We start from the raw sequence: 22880 nt of genomic DNA, 5'->3' as shown, positions 1-22880 counted from the left end.
CTCCATCTGAGCCTTTACGAACAGCTTCCCTTAAGTTCCTGATTCTCACGGTGGCCTTTCTGGTGGCCATCCCCCCCCGCCAGGCAGATATATGAACTGCAAGCCCTCCACCGGGGAGGGTCTCTGCTTCCCCCACTAAGACAGAGTGGGGTTACGCCCTTCATCCCAAGGTGGGCTTCTGCTTCCATCAAACCCAGGAACTGATTTGCCCAACTTCTGTCCAGACGGGGGGGAAAGAAGGGGCTCACTCTGGGCATAAGGAGGGCCCTGAGGATTATCTCAGGAGAACCAGGCCAGTCAGGAAATCCGAAGCTCTGTTTGTTTCCTTCCAATAGGGGCCTGGGTAACAGGGTGACTTCCACCACAATAGGTAGGTGGTTGCAAACCTGCGTTGCCACTGCATACCAATCACAGGGCTTTCAGACACCAATCATATCACAGCTCACTCCACGCGGAGCGCAGCCACATCCAGGGCCTGGGCCACGCAGACAGCCCTGGCCGGAATCTGCAGGGCAGCCACGTGGGCTTCCCCCTCTCCCTTTGCTAGGAACCATAAACTGGACTCTTTTACCCCGCAGGGCAAAAGCCTCCTGGACGCAGGGCCTCTTGGACGCAGGGCGTTGCAGGTGGTTCACAGGGCGGAGCCCACGCCTCAACTGGCACAAGCGGGGGACATGGGGCCTCTGGGGTCTCCCTCCCTAGGGACGTGCAGGCTTTGGTACGTCCCATCCTGGATACTCCTCCCCCCTCACTATGGAGAAAGGGCGTTGGTGCTTACCTGATACGCCTCTTCTCATAGTGGGGGGAGGAGTATCCAGTCCCTCCCTGACTATGTTTGTATGACTAAGTTTTATGTTCACAGTTTTATGAAGTTATATAAATATTGATGTTGAAGACGATAAAAGCTAAGAACTGAATTAAGAGTCTGGAGTGAATGGTGCAACGAGTCGGATGGAGCTCTTCGTCAAAAGAATGGGTAGTCCTGCTGGCCAGGGGGCGTTACCCAAAGAGCTTATCTGACTCATCCAATCATGAGAGGACAAAGTCAACACCCATCCTGGATACTCCTCCCCCCACTATGAGAAGAGGCGTATCAGGTAAGCACCAACGCCCTTTTTGGGAAGAGGGAGTATATGGAGCTGGCTGGAATGAAGAAGAACTACATTACTGAAATTGGACTTAATTTTGCATCTCGGTATAGAATATCTGTGACATAGTTAGAAAAACTGATATTGGCAGTTCTATCAGAGTCCCTTCATCATTGCAATACATAATAGGATGGTTTAAAGTTTCTTTTTCCCCCCTCCATGATTTCAATAATATTAGCTTTACACCTCTGTTTTGAAAACAAATTATTTCCTCTTCTCTAAGCCTCAAGGTTAAGGTGTGTCCACTGGTACAGAAACAAATTTTATCTATGGCTCAAAGATTGCAAAGACTTGTACCAAATTAAGCAAGAAGTAACTGTAATCTGTAGCCTGAAATGAGTCACCAGAGTCATCACTGATTTCAAGGACTTGGCTCAGGACTTAGATGGAGTTGGCTGCTCTCCATTCTTCAGAATGCTTGAAGGGTGAGAACGGGTGTTTCTTTTTAAAGGAGAAAGGAGTGGGAAATGGCAGTACTTAGGGCTATATAGGGCTATCCTGCAGATAAGGACCCTAGAAGTTATCTAAAGTGATAATAAAAGAGAGGCTTCAAATTCTCTGGAAAGAGAATAGTCCTGTTTCACAATTCTTTTTAATTCAACGATTGCAGTTCATTTGGTCTGGATGAAGGGAGCAAGTTTGGATCTAGCCTTCATTTGCCTAACCTCTTAATGGCCTGTAAGTTCAGCCCATGAAGCTTTCTGCACAGTTCTCTTTTCTCATTTTGAAGAGGGATTGAAAACTCTCTTCTGTGCAGGAAGGAAGAGTTCATTTACATTCAAAAACTAAGTACTTTTCCTCTTGGAAAAACAACAGCTGAATAGCATCCACGTAAGACAGCATTCTACTGCATATGCTTGAAGCACACATGGCTTCAGCTGATTTTTTGGCTTTTGTGAAAGGACAGGACGCCTGCAAAATGAGCAGCACCTGGACTACAGGTGCCCTCTCCCTTTGAGACTTCTCCCTAGCCAATCCAGCAACTGTTGGCTGAAAAAGTTGAGGCAGCTGTGAGTGTTGGTGTGGGAGGGAAAGTGGTTTGTGTAGAAAACTAGAACAGCCTAAAGCAAATAGAAAAATGATTGTTCTCCAGTAGAGAACAGGAATGGAGGAACAGGAGTTGTAATAGAATTGGGGAAGAGTGGTATAGTAAATAGTGAGTACTAGCTTTGAGTACTTGTGGATGTGTTGCCTAGGGGCCAGGTGGGGTTGTGTTATCTTTGTGCGGTTTTGGAGCCCACTAACCTGGGTATATGCAAAAGAACCAATGACAGTTTGTGTTTTATGGCCAAAGCAGAAACGTGAAGTCAGATAAATCTAAAAATGGGAATAAATGCTTTGGTTTGTTTATATGTCAGAGGAATGCATTCAGTTGTGTAGTTCTAAACATGCCCTGTGAGATTCTGAAATCTGCCCTACAGGCTCCCTTTACTCTGTTTACTTTTAACCATAAACTTTAGTTTAGCACATCGCTTCTGGAGCTGGAACAATCCCAAGTTAGACCTGGACTTCCAGAGGGTAAGGAAGGAAACTCTGTAAATTCCTTAGGGGAAGGATTTTCTTGCCTTTATAAATTGCTTTTACTTGGTACCAACAAAGAAGCTAAGCATGGCTGCCCCTGGTTAATAAATGGCTTATAGACCTTTAGGGAAAAGGCTGGGCTATAAACTAGTTGAAGAAATCAAAGATGCATCCCAGCCATAGGAAGAACAAACAGGTTCCATATACATCTTCAGTGGCTGAACTGTACATCAAACTTTACTAGGCCAGGAGAGTCTGTGTACAAACTAGAGATTTTTTTCTAGTATCTGTGCTGTGACTTGAGAAGTCTCTCTGATGTATAGGAAATAGGACCATTCTGCTGATTAATGCCCTTCCCTGATGGGTCACATTTACCTGGATGGAATGGGCACCTCTAATTTTTATATGGTGATGCAAGGGCTGAACATACCTCATCGTCAGTTGGAGAGGAGCTGTAAAGAAACACAGGCAATGCCTCTTCAGGGGGTTTACTGAATTCATCTGCCAAAAGGTAACATTTGTAGAGCTAAATCAAGAATAAGTTACAGGTAGTCCTCGTTTGGCAAACACAATTCAGACTGACAATTGGTTATTAAGTTAAGCAGTCACTAAATGAAACTTCCTGGTTTTATTCTCTTACTTCAACTTCCTTTGTGTTAGGAACCTGTGAAATGACAAATGTGAGTACTGGTTGCAAAACCATTTCTTCCATGCCTAATTGCAAACAGTCGCTTAGCAAGGCAGTCACTAAACAAGGACCACTTGTATATAGAACTGATTTACAAGTTATAAATGCAGCATACTTCCCACCACCCAAACTGTATTATAACACTAAAATCAAAAGGAGAAGCAACAAGCCTATGTTAAATTATAGTGCTTTTCTGACTGTGCTTCTGCTTTTCACAGGTCTCAACCACCTCTCTCAACTGATAATGATCAGAGCAATTTGGGTTTTGAAATTGAAAGCTAAGAAAGGTTTGAGCCCGATTGGCTGGGAAGCTCTTTGGGGTTGTAGGCCTACAGGATAGGCTAAGAAAACCTTTTAAAGGAAAGGAAGACACTGGCAAACCACTTCCATGTAGCTGCCAAAGAAACTTTATGGACCGTTCTATAAAATCAGGAGGAGGACTTGGGACAGACCCAACTGCACTTACAGTGGTACCAAGTAGTAATTAGTGGTCAATAAAGAGAAGCTAATAAATCATAGCTTATATTAGGAACAGTATTACTGCCTGGACCCCAGATGTTTATTTTGTTTCTGTGGCTAGAATATCCCAGTAGAAAGAAGACTAAATGGAGACAAAATGACTGTTTGATTGAATTGTTGCCCAAAAATTTGCAAAATCTTGACTCACTAAGAAGAAATTTGAACTGCTACTCTCCCGACAAATTCTTTTCATATGTTGACATTGGCAATGGATTATCAAAGAATGTGCCATTTCCCCTGCTTTAAAGTTTTTACAGAGTAGCTGCACTGCAGTACGTTGAGCATTGTTGTTTTAAGGCTTTGCCTCTTAGCTGTATTCATTTTCTCACGTCAGTATGTATGTATGTATGTATGTATGTATGTATATGTATACATACATACATACATACATACATACATACAACTCTGTTCAAATGCAGTACTTATTTTAAAAAGGCACAGTTGATAAATTTGGAGTAGAATAAACATGTGCAAATAAAAATGTAAATAAGAGAAAAACTTATTTTTGCAATTTCTTAAAACAGGTTTTTCTAAAAAGATAAGGACCACAAAGACTCCAATATAACATAATGTCTCATCTTGACACACTGTCTTCCCTGCACATTTGCTATGCTGGTATATTCTGAAATCTTGCTGCATTGAGCAGCAGGATTGGAAAACAACTATTTGGACTTTGAAGCACAAATCTTATGTTTGTAGAGCTTTAGTGTTGGAACACAGTTGTTCTTTTACTGGTCGTTCTGAGATTTGGCCATATTTGTAAACTGCCCAGAGTCACTTAATAAGGCAGGCGGTGTAGAAATTGAATAAACAAATGTGTGTTTTTTTCTTTTGTTGACTCACTCTGCTATTATGTTAATGCTAATGGAAATAGGTCAGAAAGTTAAGACTCAGCTGCTTTAGGTGGAAGAAGTCATAATAGCTTACATAAAAAGTTTATACTTCATTGTCAGTGTTACAGTGTAATTCTTTTATTTGTTTGGGAATTCATGTTACTTGCTGATTTCCAATCCTAAAGTGACAGCTAAAATATCTTCAGTAAATAATGCACTCTAGTGAATAAGAGTTGCAAACATTTCTGTGATCACCTTAGATTCTGCTCTTTCTGTGTGTGAGAGAGAGAGGCCACATAACTAACTCATTGCTGGAGAGATATGAAGGAGAGCGATTATAAGAAAATCTGAAGGTGGGAATCTGGCTTCCAGAGAACTAACGTAGCTGGGCTCAGACCTACCAAATGCAGCTTACCTAGATGCCTTTCTGTGATTATTCAGTGTCCTTCGCATCGAAATAATTAAGAGTTGCACATCACGCGCAGGATAATAACATCTATGGATTTGCCCCAAAGGTGCGCTAGCAAAACAGAAAAACAAGACGTCCCAATTGTAAAGCAGTCTAGATGCCCCTAGGGTTCTATGCCTGGCTCTTCAGAGGGCACCTGCTCCATATTCATATCATTGGTAGTTCAGTACACCTAGTGTTTTCCATATTTATTCCTTCCTTCTGTCCCCTTGCCACTCCTGGAAAGGAAGCCAGCTGGCCTCAGACAGCAAAATTACATGACATGATTTGCATATAGGCGTGGGAAGAGGAGGGACAGGATCTTTTAAAGCAGGCACCTGAGGCTACCTTGAAGAAGGAACTTGTCAGCACTTGAGATTCAAAGGATGGTTGGGTGAAAAAGGGAACAAAGGAAAAGAAGAAAAAGGGCAAAAGAGAACAAGCAAACAAAAAGAGCAAATAAGATAGGAGAAGCAAAGATTGTAAAAATAACCCTGTCAGGCCGGGAAACCATCTTTTGCATTGGGCCTTCAGGCCTGCCACATTTAATACTGTGGGAAAATGTGAGGGGGGGATTACACGGAGTATGGGAGATATATAGTCAAAATAACATTCCTTTCTCAGAGAGTCAAGGACATCTTGTCCTGCACCTGGAGTGGTGTGACTGGGAGGACCGTGCCTGATTAGACCATGTGATGGACATGTGAGTGCTGGGGCAGGGACTTGGACTTTTATTTGGTTGGGGAAAATCTGGAAGCTTTCAGGTTTGGGTTTTCCCAGATGTGCCAATACGGCATCTCTAATAAAAATGGAACTTTGAAGAAATTCAAGCCTCTGAGTCTTCTTTCATTGGAGGTATTACTTGTAATCATGACATTAACCCGAATCCTCTTTAAAAAAATTCACCGAGCTCCCCCGAACTCCGGGGTGCTGTCCGGGGTTCTGAGCCCTGAATGTTGACCTGGAGACTCAGGGAAGATGACAAACCCTTGACTGCCCTTGGGTGTCAATCAAACAGCAGTTTTTCCATTAGCTGGGATTCAAAACAGCAGAGATCAGGGAGAGAGTTATGTCCACTACCAAGATGCTATCAAGAAAAAGATGGCAAAGAGCCCCTTCAAAAGAGGTTGTTAGAGAAGTGTGTGTGTGTGTGTGTGTGTGTGTGAGAGAGAGAGAGAGAGAGAGAGAGAGAGTGAGTGAGAGAGAGAGAGAGAGAGAGAGAGAGAGAGATGGTTTATGTTTTTTTAAAATATATAGTCCTACATCGATTGGATTGGCTAATAAGGGGGTAATAATAAGCTCAGATAAACTAACTTTATAGAATAAATGCTACTTTTCAGGATGAGAGGATTTCAAGCCATCAATAATATCTTAGGTGATTTAGTGAGATGTTGTACTTTATAAATGATAGCAGTTAGACTTATATACCGCTTCATAGGGCTTTTAGCCCTCTCTAAGCGGTTTACAGAGTCAGCATATTGCCCCCCACAGTCTGGGTCCTCATTTCACCCACCTCGGAAGGATGGAAGGCTGAGTCAACCTTGAGCCAGTGAGATTTGAACCGCTGAACTGCAGATAACAGTCAGCTGACGTGGCCTGCAGTACTGCACCCTAACCACTGCGCCACCTCGGCTCTATCATGATTTAGGAGTTAGCATTTTTATGGCTTGCATTAAACATGGGCAAAAGTAATGATGATGTTACATGATGTGTCAACCTAGGTGAAGAATCATCACTTGAAAACTGTATATTTGAAATTACTTTTTGCTGAATTATTTTTCGCATTTCTCTGAATGTTTGAGGCCCATCCAGGTCTGTACATTTTGAAATATACTTTGGGGGAAATGGAATATAGAAAGTGTACAAGGAGTTTTAAAACTATTTTAAAAAAGATGTTGAGACTCTAGAAAGGGTACAGAGAAGAGCAACAAAGTTGATTAGGGGACTAAAAGCTAAAGTATATGAAGAACGGTTGCAGGAACTGGGCATGGATAGTCTAATGAAGAGAAGGACCAGGGGCAATATGTTAGCAGTGTTCCAATATTTGAGGGGCTATCACAGAGAGGAGGGGGTCAATTGATTTTCCAAAGCACTTGAAGGCCAGACAAGGAGTAATGGATGGAAACTGATCAAGGAGAAATTCAAACTAGAAATAAGGAGAATTTTTCTAACAGTGAGAACAATCAACTCATGTAACAGCTTGCCTTCCAAAGTTGTGGGTGCTTCATCAGTGGAGAGCCACCTGTCAGAAATGGTATAAGGTCTCTTGCTTGAGCAGGCGGTTGGACTAGATCAGTGGTCTCCAACCTTGGCAACTTTAAGAGCTGTGGACTTCAACTCCCAGAGGAACTCCACAAGTCCACAAGTCTTAAAGTTGCCAAGGTTGGAGACCACTGAACTAGATGACCTACAAGGTCTCTTCCAACTCTGTTATTCTATTATTCTGCTTTAAGCACAAAACCAGCTGGGTTGCTTTGGGCTAGTCCCTTTCTCTCAGCCTAGACAGGTGGCAACAGCAACCCACTTCTGAAAAACTTTGCCAAGAAAACTGCAGAGTTTTGTCCAGGCCCTCTCCAACAATCGTGTTTAAATTGAAAGGGGGGTGGGTGGGAATCTCATCACAGCCTTGAGAAAAGCTTGAGTTTTTAGAAGCATTGTAAGTGTAACATGTTTTACCCCCCTATTTTGATTAAAGCATTTTTACTGCCAGTTGAATTCTTTATAGCCTTCGTTGGGGAAAAAAATAAAGTATGCAGGTAGAATTATCTTGGGTTTGTTTTTGTTTGTCCCAAGTCATTACGTCCTTTGGGATGTTTAGTTACAAGGGCGGAATTTGTTTTTGAATTCCTGCCCTACCGTGCAATGAAGTTCCTAACGTGACTGTTAGATGAGCCTTGAAACCAAGCCTTTCTATTCTGAATATGTGATGCAACTTTCCTGGGTTTATCCTTTTCGTACTGTAGGGATATATGTTTGATCGCTCTGACGCAATGAACAGCTTTGTGGAGTTGAGCAAACGTTGTTGCCACCACTGGTCAGCTGCTGTTCAGCCTGGCCTAGCAGGTACAGAGAGAGAGAGCCTGGCTTGAGCTAATGCATCTCCCCCAGTGCCTATATAGAATGGCCCTGGAAAAAGGTGCCCAGGAACATGAGGGAGGCATGCTGTCACTAGCATCCCACTAGTCCCTATGAAGATCCTGGGCTGCCAGGGATCACCTGTCAGCATCCCGGCAAAATGGTCAGTGGAGGATGTCAGACTGTATCCATGAGGGAGAAATGGAATACGCAGGGAAAGCTCTATATCAGGGGTGTCAAACTTGATTTCATTGAGGGCTGCATCAGGTTGGGTTTATCTTGGTGGCCAGGGTGGGCCTGATGTCACTCGTGTCAGAAGTGGGCGCCTGTGGTGGTCCAAGCACTCTGCCAGCGAAAACAGGCTCCCGAGCTCCGTTTTCAGCTGGGACGGCCTCCTGCAACCCTCTGCCAGTGAAAACACAGTTCGGGAGGGCCAGGTGTAACCCTCCCGAGCTCTCTCTTCACTAGCAGAAGCACTGTGGACCGGTTCTTCGCTATTTCCAGGGCAGCCCTGCAGGCCAAATCTAAGCACCCTGCGGCCGGATCTGGGCCCAGGCCTTGAATTTGACACCCCTGCTCTATATTAACGCTAAGGATGCTTTAAATGTGTTTTTTCAACTTGGCAACTTTTAAAATGAATGGTCTGTACATCTTAAGGTTGCCAAGTTGGAGAAACACTCCTTTATTTACAGTAAAACCTCTTGTTCCTTTCCTAAGCATTGTTCTGCTTCCCAGAGTTTCACAAAATGGAAAAATTGGGCATTACTCTGAGAACTTTTCCTTGCCTTCATCTAACTGTGGTGTTAGATGTAGAAGTTATTCTGGCAAGTTCTTTGACCTTCTGGACCTCATTTTCATTTTCTGTATATTAGGAAGAAATAGGAAAATGAGTTATCATAAGATCCGGTGCTTCCTAAAACATTCTGCTCAATCTTGTCATCTTAGAAAACTGTGTAATACTGTAAACAGCTCTGAGCTGAAGAAGCTTCTTGGATGAGAAGCGAAACGTCTTCAAAGAAAAACCAGAAAGTCCAGTTGCCTCTTGGGGAATAAAAGCACCTTTGGGACAACCATGACCTGGAGGACTGAGAATCTCCATACACATTCTTGTCCTTTAGACTGTTCTTCTTCACACATATAAGAACCAACTAAGGAGGAGAGCCACTGGGTTCTATCACGAGCAGAGAAAATATCTATTCTAAGGAAAAGCCAACCGTGGTGTCATCATGTTGACTTAGCAACTTTAGGGGAAAGTCCATATTTTCATGAGGGCACAACCTGAACATTGAAGTCTCAGAACTGTGAAGCTGTTGGCAGAGGAGTGACAGATTGTTTTATATTCATTCCCTTAACGTCTATCTCGTTAAGTACATTGAACTGGTGTACTCTTGGCCGACCTCATTCTTTTCTCATTATCATGCACATTAAAGTTTTATGCCAAGAAAACTGGCAGTAAGTTTGACTAACAAACCCTGCTCTGTTCCCAACCAGTCAAGCCTTTGAGCGATAACATCAAAGCAAGAATCAAAACTAAATCAAAACACTAACAGTAAAAAAAAATAAGATACAGACACGCACACCATGCTGCCTATGATCGTAATAAAGATGTGATTGTTTTGATCCATGTGTATGCACACAAGATAAACCCTCGGTCTGATTATCTTGTGAAATGCAGGGAAAGTGGGTTTAACATTTCTCCACGGGAAACGTGTTTCAAAATTTGGGGGGCTACCACAAGGAAGGAAACCCCAGATTTTCACAGTCCTAACAAGAAAGTCTTGGGATCTGTCGTGCCCCAGCCTTTACTCAGAATAAAGATAGATCTATTGCCCTATAAATATTGTTGACTCCCATCATCCTTCACCACTAAATAAATTGTCTATGGCAGATGGGAGGATGGCTTCAGGTTCTCCATCCAAATTCTAAATAAAGATCAGATGCATAATGATGTGTCAAATGCAATGGCTCCTTTGCTTACTCATTAATTCTTTCTTCTCTCACCCTACCTTGACTTCCAGAGCAGTTAGTGCTTGGGGCCTCCAAAGAACCATCTCGGCGCTGGGATAAGGACTACGATTCCTTTGTGCTTCCTCTGCTAGATGAACTGCAGCCATGCTACATCCTTTACCGCCTGGATACCCAAAACGCCCAGGGCTATGAGTGGCTTTTCATCTCCTGGTCACCTGACAACTCTCCGGTAAGCTTTCAATTTATTCCTATTGACAGAATACAGGTCAAGAACATCCAGTTATTGCTAGTTAGTTTAGATGGTAAGCTGAACGATAAAAGGTATGCAAAGTGCTCTCCAGAAGCATCATTGAGGTTGCTCTACTTCCTTTCTCCAGTCCAAAACCGCTAATGGTTGGTGGTTACAGGTGCCTTATATCGGTTTAATCTCTAGCTCTTTCACTGCCAGCCAGGAACTTTCCAGGTGTTCATGATTCCCATAATCTCTAGTCAGCACAGAGTTTGACCATGGTAACTAAGTATGAAAGCTGCTTAGTTTAGAAGCAGTTGTTACAAATGTGGGAAAGTTATTTTTCATTCAATGCAGGCTCCTTCAAAATGGGAGCGCAACAGATCATTGGGAAGATTAATTGAAGCAGATTGTTTCTGGTGTGATTTCAACTTTGAAATAGGGCATTCTGAATTCGAAACAATTCAAATGTGAGCTGTTTTAACCAATCTTACTAGTTGATTAGGAAAATTAAAGTCCAACATTAGAAGTCACTAAATTAGTAAAAACTACATTATTTGTTTATTAAATTTCAAGGCCATCCAACTTCTAATAACTATGGGTGGCTTCACAAAATTAAAAGAGCAACAACTCCACAAAAACAATATCCATAAAACAATAACTTTTCAAACAACCCTTCTAGATCTGGGGTAAAGGGGGAATTGCAGTCATCTGAACTGCAGTCATCTGAACTGGAGGCTTGGGAGAAGGACCGGTTTTTAGAGAAGAGTTGAGGAGGAGTTAAGTGGGAAGGCCATGCAAATCTTTGGGAGATGATTTTTTCCAAAAGGAAAGTGCAGTGACAGAAAATGCCCACTAGGTGACCTTGATGGGACCTGAAGCAAGCCAAGTCCATTGGAGGGCACAGGAAAGCAGATTTTGCAGGACACAGTTAATTTCTCAAATAGCTAAGCTTTATGCTTCAATTGCATCTGAAGGCAGCTTACACATAGCAGGGGACCTCTTTTCCCATTATTGTCATGCTACATAAGCAGTAGCTTCGGAATGGTGTTTACATGCAGCCTCATGTTTCACAAGCCTACAATATGGTGCCGTCCATCCAAGATACTGGATTACTTCTTTATGAGAAGTAATGAAATTTGCCCAAGTATGTTGCAGCATGTAATCAGGTTTCTCTAATCTCTGAGTCAAGGAAACATCAGGCCTCATTAGTACTTGGAGAAAGAGCACCAGAGAAATCTCAAGGTTGCCGGCTAAACTGCCAAGAAAACTACATGGACCTTCCATGGAGTCATCAGGAGCTGACTCAAAGGCCTATTTATTTAATGAAGTCCCGAGGGAAAGAAAAATACTTCCCTTCCATTTATATTAGTATTCAGTCCTAAAGATGTACACGGCAACATTGAGCACTACAAACCTTGTCACAAAGAGTCGTTAATGTTTAGTTTTGTTATAATGGATTAAGCAATCTGTGATTATTCAAAAGCTAACATAGCTTTTGTCAGTCTTGGAGGAAAGAACTCCAGTTGTATGAATTTCAGCTCTCAGAATTTTCAGCATGGCCGGGCTGAATTCTGGGAATTGCAACAACACATTCAGAAAGTGCTTCTGGGAAAGATGGATTCATTTTGATATAAATGTTGGCTTTAAAAGACCCTGTATTTCCAAATATGGAAAGATCCTTTCAGATGGGTTTCAGAACCATAAATATTCCTGCAACTCTTTTTTTTTTTAGCCACTGTGAATTGGACTTTTGATTGTTAGCAGCCATGAATGTCTTCCTATAGTTAATATTCTCTTCTCTTTCTCTCTGTAGGTTAGACTCAAGATGCTCTATGCCGCAACCCGAGCGACAGTAAAGAAAGAGTTTGGAGGAGGACACATTAAAGATGAACTCTTTGGGACAGCAAAGGTATGGCAGCTGGTCGTATCCACTGAGATCAGAACAATCAGAGTCATAACTGTTGAGGTTTGGAGTCCTGCTTCTAAAAGCCAGGCTAGAATTTATCATCTACTCATTTTGAAGTGCTTGCTGTAAGATTGCAAGGATTCTGGCTGCATAGAAAAAAGAACTTGAGCTGTGTCTTCTGCTTTGCCATATGAACGTACATAAGAAGTCCTATCTGATTCACCCTTGCAGCCTATGCTCAGTTTGAGCATATGCTGATAAAATGAGTGCAGGGACTTGAGTACATGATTTGAGACATTGACATAAGAGAAAGATATTATGCACAAGGTGATCTGTTTGTGCCATAAGAGCAGAGGTGAGCACTTATATCCTCTGGAAGATTGCTTGTCTCTAGCCTGCTTTTCTTTTGTCCTTTCTGTTATTTTGTTTGTTTATAACATTTAGTCCAGAGGAAGCTTGGTCCTAAAATCTTTAGACTGCTTTGCTGACTATACTAATTCACTAAATTGGAAACGTAGAAATTGGAATGCATGCATTGCATTAAGCCCCTCCCTGCTCTATTCTCTTTCCTACAAATGCAAATAACAAGATAAAAAGAAAGGGAGAGTTTCATATTGTGGATTGGCATAGGTCCGGCTGTTGACTAGTAGTTATTGATTATCTAAATACTTTGTATTCTGTCCAATATAAAATTTGACTAGCTAAACTCATTTTACATGTCCTGAAAACCCAGCAAAAATGCTTACAGACCTGGAACGTTTTTAAAAGTGCCAGAAGGGGGCAGTGTTGCACATCAAATGATAGTACATTAGATTATACAGTACTATAAGTGAAATCTTCTAGAATCTAGATGACTCTCTGCAAAGCTTTGTCATTCAATATGATTTGTGAGCAGCTATCCTAGATCCACCAGCTGGTAGAGTTCTTTTGTTATTGCTTATTTACTGAAGTTAATAGACCTCTGGATCACTGAAGTCTCTTTGTGGCTTACAGTACTGTAAAACAAATGTAAAATCAAAGCATTAAAACCCATGAAAAGAACTAAAACACTTAAAACTAATAAAGTGAATATTCAATCAACAGTGAAAAGACATAAAGATGCATTTTGAGGACTTTGTAAAAAGCTAATAAATGTGTTAGACTGCTCAACTCTACATTTTAACGATGTAAAGCAGCAATAGAGAAGGGCCTTAAAATTCATCTTTATAATATTTGGGTCACCACCAGTCCAGTCCCTTGACCCTTAAGGTGAACTTTCTCAGGTGGTCTCAGGAAATATGGAGGAATAGCTTGATAGTGATATTCTTACAGATCTCTATTGCCATAGAGAATTTTAAAGTAATGACCAGCAATTGGTATTTAATCCAGAAATGAGTTAGCACCATTGTAGTGCAATAAACACAACTATAATATGATTTCTTCACGTTACCTCTCATAATCAACTTGGCTTCTCAGTTTTGGGTCAGCCAAAGCTTCCAGTCTGGGCAGAGTCAAGGCCCAACCCTGAATGGATAAAGGCAATCTTGAGGCAGCTGACAGCAAATCACCTCAGATGACCTCAGCAAGTGGAGATTCATTTAAGAAGATCCGTTGAGAAACGTGTCATGGCTCATTGATAGTTATATAATGCAAGCCTAAGTGGTACCCGTGATTTACAACGACTTTCCTTCAGTGTTCCCCAGCCTCCCTACTTCCATCTGATTTTTAAAAAATATTTTGATTTTTAAAAATGAATAGGAAAACTAGTGTATTACAGAACGCCAACCACAAGCATAATTTGTACTTCAGATAAGGTCTCTTGGCCCTCATAGACCTCCCATATGCCTTCTTACAAAGTGAAAATTATAGAGTTTTAGTCAGTCCTTTTTTTTTTGGAGCTCTTCCCTGCACCTTTTAAACAAACAAACAAAAAGCTGGGATAATAGACCAGGGTTGTCAAACTTGCAGCCTGCAGGCCAGATGCATCACGCACTAGCCGCACCCATGCCTGGTTTAGCAAAAGGGGGGGGGGGAGTCGCGATATGTCACGTGGTGCCACCATGACGATGCAAGTTTGATGCCCCTTTAATAGACAACGTTTTGCAAGGCTAGAGGAGGTGGTAAAGAACAACTTTGCCAGTTTGTATTGGTTGGCACTTTTGTGGCTAACCCAACCAATTAAGGCAGCCACTTTATGAATGCACGGTGTGTTCTACCTTGAACCAGTTTCATGCTTTTCCTGCGGTTGTTTTTCTGTTGGGCCACAGGAAGACATCTCGCTCAGTGGCTACCAGAAGCATGTGTCTTCTTCCTCTGCTCCAGCTCCTCTGACTGCAGCCGAACAAGAGCTTCAGCAGATCCGCATCAATGAGGTAAGAAGGAAGTTAACTGAGCTGTTGATTATGCTATACAGTTCTTTCTTTTCAATTTTACAATTTTCCCTTGGATTTTGTGTGTAAACGTGTCACAATGTCATTTAAAAGTCCATTCAGGTGCAATTAAGAATAAAAAGTTTGCTTCTGGAGGCTGCTGATAGTCATAATAGTGTCTGCATTTTCCATTTGGAAGGAAGAGCTGAGCAGTCCAGCTAGGAAAATGGGAAGTTCAAGGTGCTTAAAAAGAACAGAAAGGCTTCTAACATAGAGGAATATGCTGGTTTGATGCACCCCATCTCTTTTCTCACCTCTTTTCCTTTTGTGTTTCATTGATTCTTGGGGGGGAAATGGTTTCTTCACTTTTCCACCCTTGATCAATAGAAAGAGAATTCTTTATTGGCCAAGTGTGATTGGACACACAAGGAATTTGTCTTTGGTGCATGTGCTCTCAGTGTACATAAAAGACAAGATACATTAGTCAAGAATCATAAGGTACAACACTTAATGATAGTCATAGGGTACAAAGAAGCAATCAGGAAACAAAATCAATATAATTCATAAGGATACAAGCAACAAAGTTACAGTCCTGCAGTCATAAATGGGAGGAGATGGGTGATAGGAAGGATGAGAAGACTAATAGTAATGCAGCCTTAGTGAATGGTTGACAGTGGTGAGGGAATTATTTGTTTAGCAGAGTGATGGTGTTTGGGGAAAAACTGTTCTTGTGTCTAGTTGTCTTGGTGTGCAGTGCTCTATAGTGTCATTTTGAGGGTAGGAGTCGAAACAATTTATGCCCAGGATGCGAGGGGTCTGTAAATATTTTCACAGCCCTCTTTTTGACTTGTGTAGTATACAGGTCCTCAATGCAAGGCAGGTTGGCAGTAATTGTTTTTTCTGCAGTTCTGATTATCTTCTGAAGTCTGCATCTGTCTTGTTGGGTTGCAGAACCAACCCAACAAGACAGACACAGACTTCAGAGGATAATTCCGAGCACAGTTGTATGGGGGGAAATGCCAAAGTTTGCAGCTATCATTCCCAAGGCAGTTGCTATCCCGTAGGTGACTTGCAATACTTGAGCAGCCATATTGTTCTTAATAGTCAGGTTTTCAGTGATTGATTGATTTCGAGTACATCACCCAACTCAAATGACTGGTGGTTAGGAATAGGTAAAGCCTGTCTTTCCAGTTACGAAGTAGCACTATCTTGAATCTTGAAGAAACTCAGGTTTCCTCCAGAAATAATGTCTGGCTACCATTCTTTAGTAACAGAGAGAGAGGGAGAGAGAGGGAGAGAGAGGGAGGGAGGGAGAGAGAGAGAGAGAGAGAGAGAGAGAGAGAGAAAGAGAGAGAGAGAGAGAGAGATTCTATGGCTAAGGAGGAACATTAATCTGGCCCTAGTCCAATATCTGTGCCATTATGCCATGATCATCAATAGTCTTATAGACATACTACTATCCTTCCTCATGTATAGGACAGCTGCTCCCTAAAGCAAAGGAAAAAGAATGAAAACAATTTTCAAATTGCACAAGGTGCATAATGACATCATCCATAAGTGTGATGAAACATCATTTGGTTTGGACAATAGACCCATCTTTTTGCCCCAATTTGATGTTGGGCTATTGATCCCAGCATACATAGCTATGAGAGTAATGGCTGGGATGGACAAGTGTTAAACTTAAAACAACACCCAGATTCTACCACTGTAAAGAAACACCCAGACGAAACTGTGTCCAGTGTAGTTACGCATTGGTTTTGGAGGTTGTAATCCCACATTAAGAGTAGAGTGTTGAACTAATGCAACTGTAAGAAATCCGAATCAAAACATTCATGGTAAAAGGATAGCACAGTATTACAAGTAACCCTTATTTAATGACCACTCATTCAGTGACTGTTTAGAGTTAACAAATGAGTGGAACCTACGGCCAGTCCTCAAAGATCCAGCCATTGCAGCATCCCTATAGTCACACGATCATAATCTGGGTACCTGATTCACACTTACAATTCTGGCATTGTTCTGCTATTACATGATTGCCATTTGCAACCCATCCCCCTGATCCGCTGCATTTGTGCCCTGTGGGAGAGAGAAACTTAACTGGAGCAACTTGCAACCTTTCCTACTGGCTTCCCCATTGACTTTGCTTTTGGAAAGCTGGCAGGGAAGGTTGCAAATGGGAATCATGTGACTGTGGGATGATGGACGATGCAATGTTCCTGCAGGGGCTATTCCTGCAGCAGCCATCCCCAGTCCCACTGCACTTGTATCTCAACTCACTCTATACCTGGCCTGCCAGTTTGCTTGCAAGCTGCCTGCCATCCTCGCTTAGCGACAACAACGTCAAGTGCCAGGATTGCCATTGCTTACTGTTGCAGTTACGTGATGTTGTGCTTTACCGCCACATACTTGGTGATGGAAGTCCAGGTCCAATTACCATTGGTAACCAGGGACTACCCAGAGTTTGTACGGATTTGAAGATCCTGTATATACAAGGCACACCTGATAGCACTTTCCCAAGATTGCACAATAACATAGGCCTCATATAGTGTTCTTTCCCGTCATTTCCTGAATTAGTTTTTGAAGTATTGCGTTTTATTTGCTTCCTTAATGTGATGTGTACATTGAGTTGAATAATGTTTAACCTGCCGGGTCTTGACTGTAGGACTTTCATCTCCTTCTGGCACATGATTATCAAGTCAGAAGATGATTTAGCAGCCAGGGCAAGATTGCTGCTTGTAGGTTTTCCATTTGCATTTATTGGCCCAAGCGCTCTGTGCAGTTTTCGTCTCCTACCGAAGTGGATGATGAAGGAGACTGAAAGCAAACAGAAAGAAATTTCTCTCAGTTGTTTATATGGTAAATTTATAAGTCTGGTAACAATTGATTGGTGTTATGTATGAGAGTCCCCACAGAGGTAAACCATAGGAATAAGATTTTAAAGTCACCATGGCTATGCTGTCTTTTTAAAAAAAATATTTATTTATTTTTAAATGCAAATAATACTAACAGAGTACATATACATCTAAATACAAAAAAAGAAAGAGAAAAGTGGGGGGACTTAATATTCCATATAGCTAAAATATATACAATATATTTGAATTGGGCCCTTATCCCCTCCAAAGCAACATAGCAATAGCAATAGCAGTTAGACTTATATACCGCTTCATAGGACTTTCAAGCCCTCTCTAAGCGGTTTACAGAGTCGGCATATTTCCCCCACAATCTGGGTCCTCATTTGACCTACCTCGGAAGGATGGAAGGCTGAGTCAACCCTGAGCCGGTGAGATTTGAACCGCCGAGCTGCAGAACTAGCAGTCAGCTGAAGTGGCTGCAATACTGCACCCTAACCACTGCGCCACCTTGGCTCTTTATAACATATATTCTTGAGTAGGTTTATTCCCTTTACCTTCCACCAACACTGGCTATGCTGTCTTTGAGAGAAAGTGAAGGGTGTGGAAATGGAAGAAGGGCTTTGAGACTGAAGTACAAAAGGCATCTGCCTGTTTAAATATAGAGACTGGAAATGGCTGAGGTAAAATAGTAATATAAGGGAAAGCTGTCCAGTTGGACAAAAATACTTTTCTTTCAAGTTAAAAACCTGCATTTTGACCAAATTTCCCAAAGCAAAATCTCTTAAATTGACATATAGCAGTGAAAGTAACATAGTCTTACCCCGTAACAAGACTGGAAAGGACTTAAAAGTTTTGGGGCTGCTATTTTGATTGGGGCTGGAGTAGGCCAGGAAATTATTATTTCTGAATTCGTATAGGGATGCGGCAGCTCAGTGGCTAAGACGCTGAGCTTTTCGATCAGAAAGGTTGGCAGTTCAGTGGTTCGAATCCCTAGTGCCGCGTAATGGAGTAAACTCCTGTTACTTGTCCCAGCTTCTGCCAACCTAGCAGTTTGAAAGCACATAAAAATGCAAGTAAAAAAATAGGAACCACCTTTGGTGGGAAGATAACACGTTCCATGCGCCTTTGGCATTTAGTCATGCCGGCCACATGACCACGGAGACGTGTTCGGACAGCGCTGGCTCTTCGGCTTTGAAAAAGAGTTGAGCACTGCCCCCTAGAGTCGGGAATGACTAGCACATATGTGCGAGGGGAACCTTTACCTTTATTTCCGAATTCTCCAAATAATTCACTCCTGCCTCGTCCTTGTGGGTTGCTTGCCAAACCCTGAACTTGGAATATTGGCACAAGTTCACATTGGAGATCAGGTGGAAAGCTGAAGTTATTCATTCAGAAAGATACTAGCTTAGAGAGCAGTGTGCCTGCTTCTCTTTGGGGAGGGGGGTGCAAATCCTTTTTGGGCACTGGGCCTAAAAGCAATATCTCTTTCACGTGTTTCTGTAATCTGAATCTGTTGAACTAGTCTGTACCAACTGTCAACCTAAATATTACTAGCGAGGGAGAACAAAGCGTCTTTATAGAGAGATCAGCCTTCCATCAGACCTGCACACATCAGGTGCAGCCAAATAGCCTATTTGGGCCCCCAACCGAGTGTGCAGCACTCCAGCCCTCTCCTCCCCTCCGTCCCATTCCACAGCTTTCTTTAAATATGACAGGCCTGGAGCTTAGCTTCCTACTGCCACTTCTGCGTGGCTGAGCGATTCTGACAGGTTGCGAAGAGAATCCCTTTCAGTTTATGGCTCCATTTCTGGGTCACCCTGCTTGTGATCCTGTGTCACTGGCGGCAGATGAGGCATCCGTTTTATTTTAGAGGATGCTCAGAAAATGGATTATCTCGCACGAAGCCTGACTAGACAGCCCAGATTTTTGCATTCCGCCCTGACTTTTGATGTGTAAGAATTGCCCTCAATTGGATCAGTGTGAATTCACACACCACATTAAAGTGATTGTCTGATTTCTCTGATTTGGGCCTATGGAGCCAGGCATGGTTGGGTGTAAACCATGGACTTTAGTGTAGTTCCGTTGTATACTTATGGATGTGAAGAAGTCAAAGTTAAGGCCAGTTTGGGATAGCCAACTTCCATTTCTCCTTGTTAGGGTACTACTCTGAAGTACTGTAATTAAGGGTTGGCTAAGGCAGGCTCTGGCAGTTTAGCTTAGTGCTGCCCACAACTTTCTTAAGCCATCAGGAAAGTTTTTTTGCTGACCTGAGAGCTAGGCCCAGTCTTCTAAAGCAGTGTTTCTCAACCTTAGCAACTTGAAGATTTCTGGACTTCAAGTCCCAGAATTCCCCAGCCAGCGAATGCTGGCTGGGGAATTCTGGGAGTTGAAGTCCAGACATCTTCAAGTTGCCAAGGTTGAGAAACACTGTTCTAGAGCAGGGGTCTCTAACCTTGGCAACTTTAAGCCTGGAAGACTTCAACTTCCAGAATTCCCCAGTCAGCTGGCTGAGGAATTCTGGGAGTTGAAGTCCTCCAGGCTTAAAGTCGCCAAGGTTGGAGACCCCTGCTCTAGAGTTTGCATTAGAAAGTCTTCCCTTGCTCCATTCCATTTTCTGGACTAATCCTCCTGTTAACCAAGTCAAAGCAGCCATTTCTCACAGAACTCACTCCGGATCAGATGGCCAGTTAGGATTGCAGCCAGAGCCACAACCACATGGTGCTGGTTACTCTAGGTGCATTTTTTTCAAGGGGCAAAACTGTAAGATGGCTGTGCTGTTTGCTTTCCCAACCACAATGCTTTGCTCTGAGAATCCCCTTGGACTGTTGCTTAGAGAGCAGCCGGTCAGCCAGCCAAAGGACAAGGAAGATGTTGCTTCTTCTGGAAAATGAGTATGCAGGATGGAGTGGTGGGTCCATCTCAACTGGCAGGTCCTCTTGAAACTTTCTGCCGCTCCTCCAGTATGACAAAAAGCAAGGACCAAACTCACTTGAGACCACTCTGCTGGTAAACTCACCACCATCTGAAATTTGTTTTAATTTTGGTTTGATTGAAATGGCTTTCTGTCTCTGCCTTGTGGGATAAAACAGGCTGGTGTTTCTATGGTATGCTTTCTGACACTTCTTATTCTTTTATTTCCTTGAGGGAAATACAGTGAGTAAATTATGTTATGCTTGTGGAATGTGTCACCTTTGCCACTGATTTAATAGGTGCTAGCTTCATCATACTTCCAGACTGCTCTAGGGGCCTGTTGGAAGAAATGTCCATCTGGGTCCATCTAATGTCCAAGTGGGGAAAAAGACACCGGAAACATGGAGACTGCTTGGAAAGATGATTGTAATGGTGGACAGGACCACATGGTTTGAGGTCCTAGGGAAAAAGGTGATTACATGCTTCCAGATGTTGAGTGAAGAAGAGAAAGAAAAAAGAAGGGCTTGCTGAGAGTTCCTGAGTTTTTAATTCTCTGTTCGGCCCCACCTCTCTGTTTCCTGTTCCTGTGCAAGAAACGTATTCTGATTGGTTGTCACACTCCCAGGGGTGGGGTGCCTTAGCTAACTTTGTAGGCTGTGTGTCCTTTGAGTCCCAAGCTTGGTTGAGTTCCCAGATGCCATGTGGTGAGTTTCTGTTGCAGGCTAATCCTACCTTTGTTATGCAGAATAGACTCTCAGGCATTTTAATGGCCCATTGACAAAGGTGGGGGCTGTTAAGAGTGAGTCTGTTTCCTGCCTAAAAACATGTCTCTCCATTTCTTATCCTGGGAAATATAATATTCTGCCTTTTCAATATTTCCTAGGATATTTCATTCTGCTAGGAGAGGAGTGGGTGCTAACTTCCTACAGGCCTTAAAGATTTTCTTCCTTCCTTCCTTTCCCTCCCTCCCTCCATCCATCCATCCATCTATCTATCTATCTTCTACATCTCAATCACTAGAGACCCTCTCGTTATCTTTTAGTCAAATGTTTATTATAGCCTCAAATACTAGTATTAAACTCAGGCTTAGTTGAGCCGGATTGAGTCCAGACACAGTAGCAATTGCATTTAAAAGATTTGCCAGGTTTTCTGATCTCACAGAACAGTGTAAGGAGCCATTTCTAACTTTTTTTAAAAAAAATAGAGACTATTCCATCGACTTAAAACTTTTTGAAGACAATCACATAAATTGGGAATAAACCTTATAAAATCCTAGTGATTTATTACTCTCAACAGTAAGCATATTGCACTCATTACAGTTCATTTATCTACAGTAACTTGCCCTTGGGAAAGAGAGAACATTTACCTAATGTGAAAAATGATTCAGATAGGACTACATTATTTCTTCCCATTCCCCGCAGATCACTTGCAATACCCTTATGGACTATCATTGGTAACCAGAGAATGGATATCACTGCTTCACAATTTAATGTATTTTTTCCTCTTCCTTTCCTCTACTTAAATTGTAGATTGCATCTATGCAATAGAATTTGCTTTGCTAGAAGCCCTGATAGAGATTTTTTTTTTCTGGGTATGCAAAATAAATGCCCAGAGGATTCCAGGAAGTCCTTGAAGTTGAATTGCCAGGCCATTGAATGTTTACAATTGCCTCGAAAATTCAAGGAGCTGATCTAAAGGGTTCTTTACATAAATTGTTCAGGCCCTTGATGTACTCCATTGGCTTGTTAGGAATGCCAACTGGATTGATCAGGTAGAATGTCCTGACTTTTAAACTTAAATAAATAAGGAACTTTAGCAGATGCAAATGATAATCTCCTAGCCTCGAACCATACCTTTCCTGGAAGCCTGACCTGTTGGGAAGAATTGGGGCGTTGTGGACAAAATCTCAAGCGTAACCCCAAATCTATTTATCAAGCTGTGAATTTCTCTAGAAAATAAGAGGGCTTGTTTCAAATACATGCAAGTCAATGAGAAATCAGAATTCAGGATAACTGCATTACATTGGAGGATTGTTTGAGTATGTCTTTTATAAAGGGCATCTTTCAACCCAAAGAGAACTGAGAGAGTTGGTTTTTATGTTTGTTTTTTTGCAATGTTGTTTGTTCACATCTGCAGACTTTCCAGGACAAAGTTAAGAATGAAAAACCCTACTTTTCTTTCCAAGCAGTTGTTGGAAGAAATGTCCTTCTGGGTTCAGCTCCAAGTGGGGGAAAAGACACTGGAGACATGGAGGTTGCTTGGAAAAATGGTTTAATGGTGGACAGGACCACATAGCTTGAGTCCTGAACAGAAAAAGTGATCACATGTTTCAGTGTTGGGTGAAGAAGAAGGGGGGGGCTGGAAGTTCTGGCTTTATACTCTCTGTTCGGCCCCACCTCTCTGTTTCCTGTTCTTGTGTAAGAAATGTATTC

The 22880-nt window shown here is 42.2% G+C and overlaps 1 protein-coding gene across 1 annotated transcript in view; it reads left to right on the top strand.

Annotated features, from left to right (window-relative positions):
• Positions 1–22880, top strand: part of TWF2 (twinfilin actin binding protein 2) — a 76230-nt gene that overhangs the window by 32112 nt on the left and 21238 nt on the right. The window contains exons 3-5 of the mRNA XM_087709194.1: positions 10251–10429; positions 12246–12341; positions 14585–14689. Of these exons, the coding sequence (XP_087565320.1) occupies positions 10251–10429; positions 12246–12341; positions 14585–14689 (380 nt within the window). The remainder of the gene's footprint in view (positions 1–10250; positions 10430–12245; positions 12342–14584; positions 14690–22880) is intronic.

The sequence above is a fragment of the Thamnophis sirtalis genome, unplaced genomic scaffold (genome assembly GCF_051295495.1).
Source record: "Thamnophis sirtalis isolate CommonGarterSnake01/CBP01778 unplaced genomic scaffold, rThaSir2_p1.2 scaffold_3, whole genome shotgun sequence".
NCBI classification, from domain to species: domain Eukaryota; kingdom Metazoa; phylum Chordata; class Lepidosauria; order Squamata; family Natricidae; genus Thamnophis; species Thamnophis sirtalis.
The sequence above is the reverse complement of the archived record's forward strand: the minus strand, read 5'-3'. Positions and strand labels throughout refer to the sequence as shown.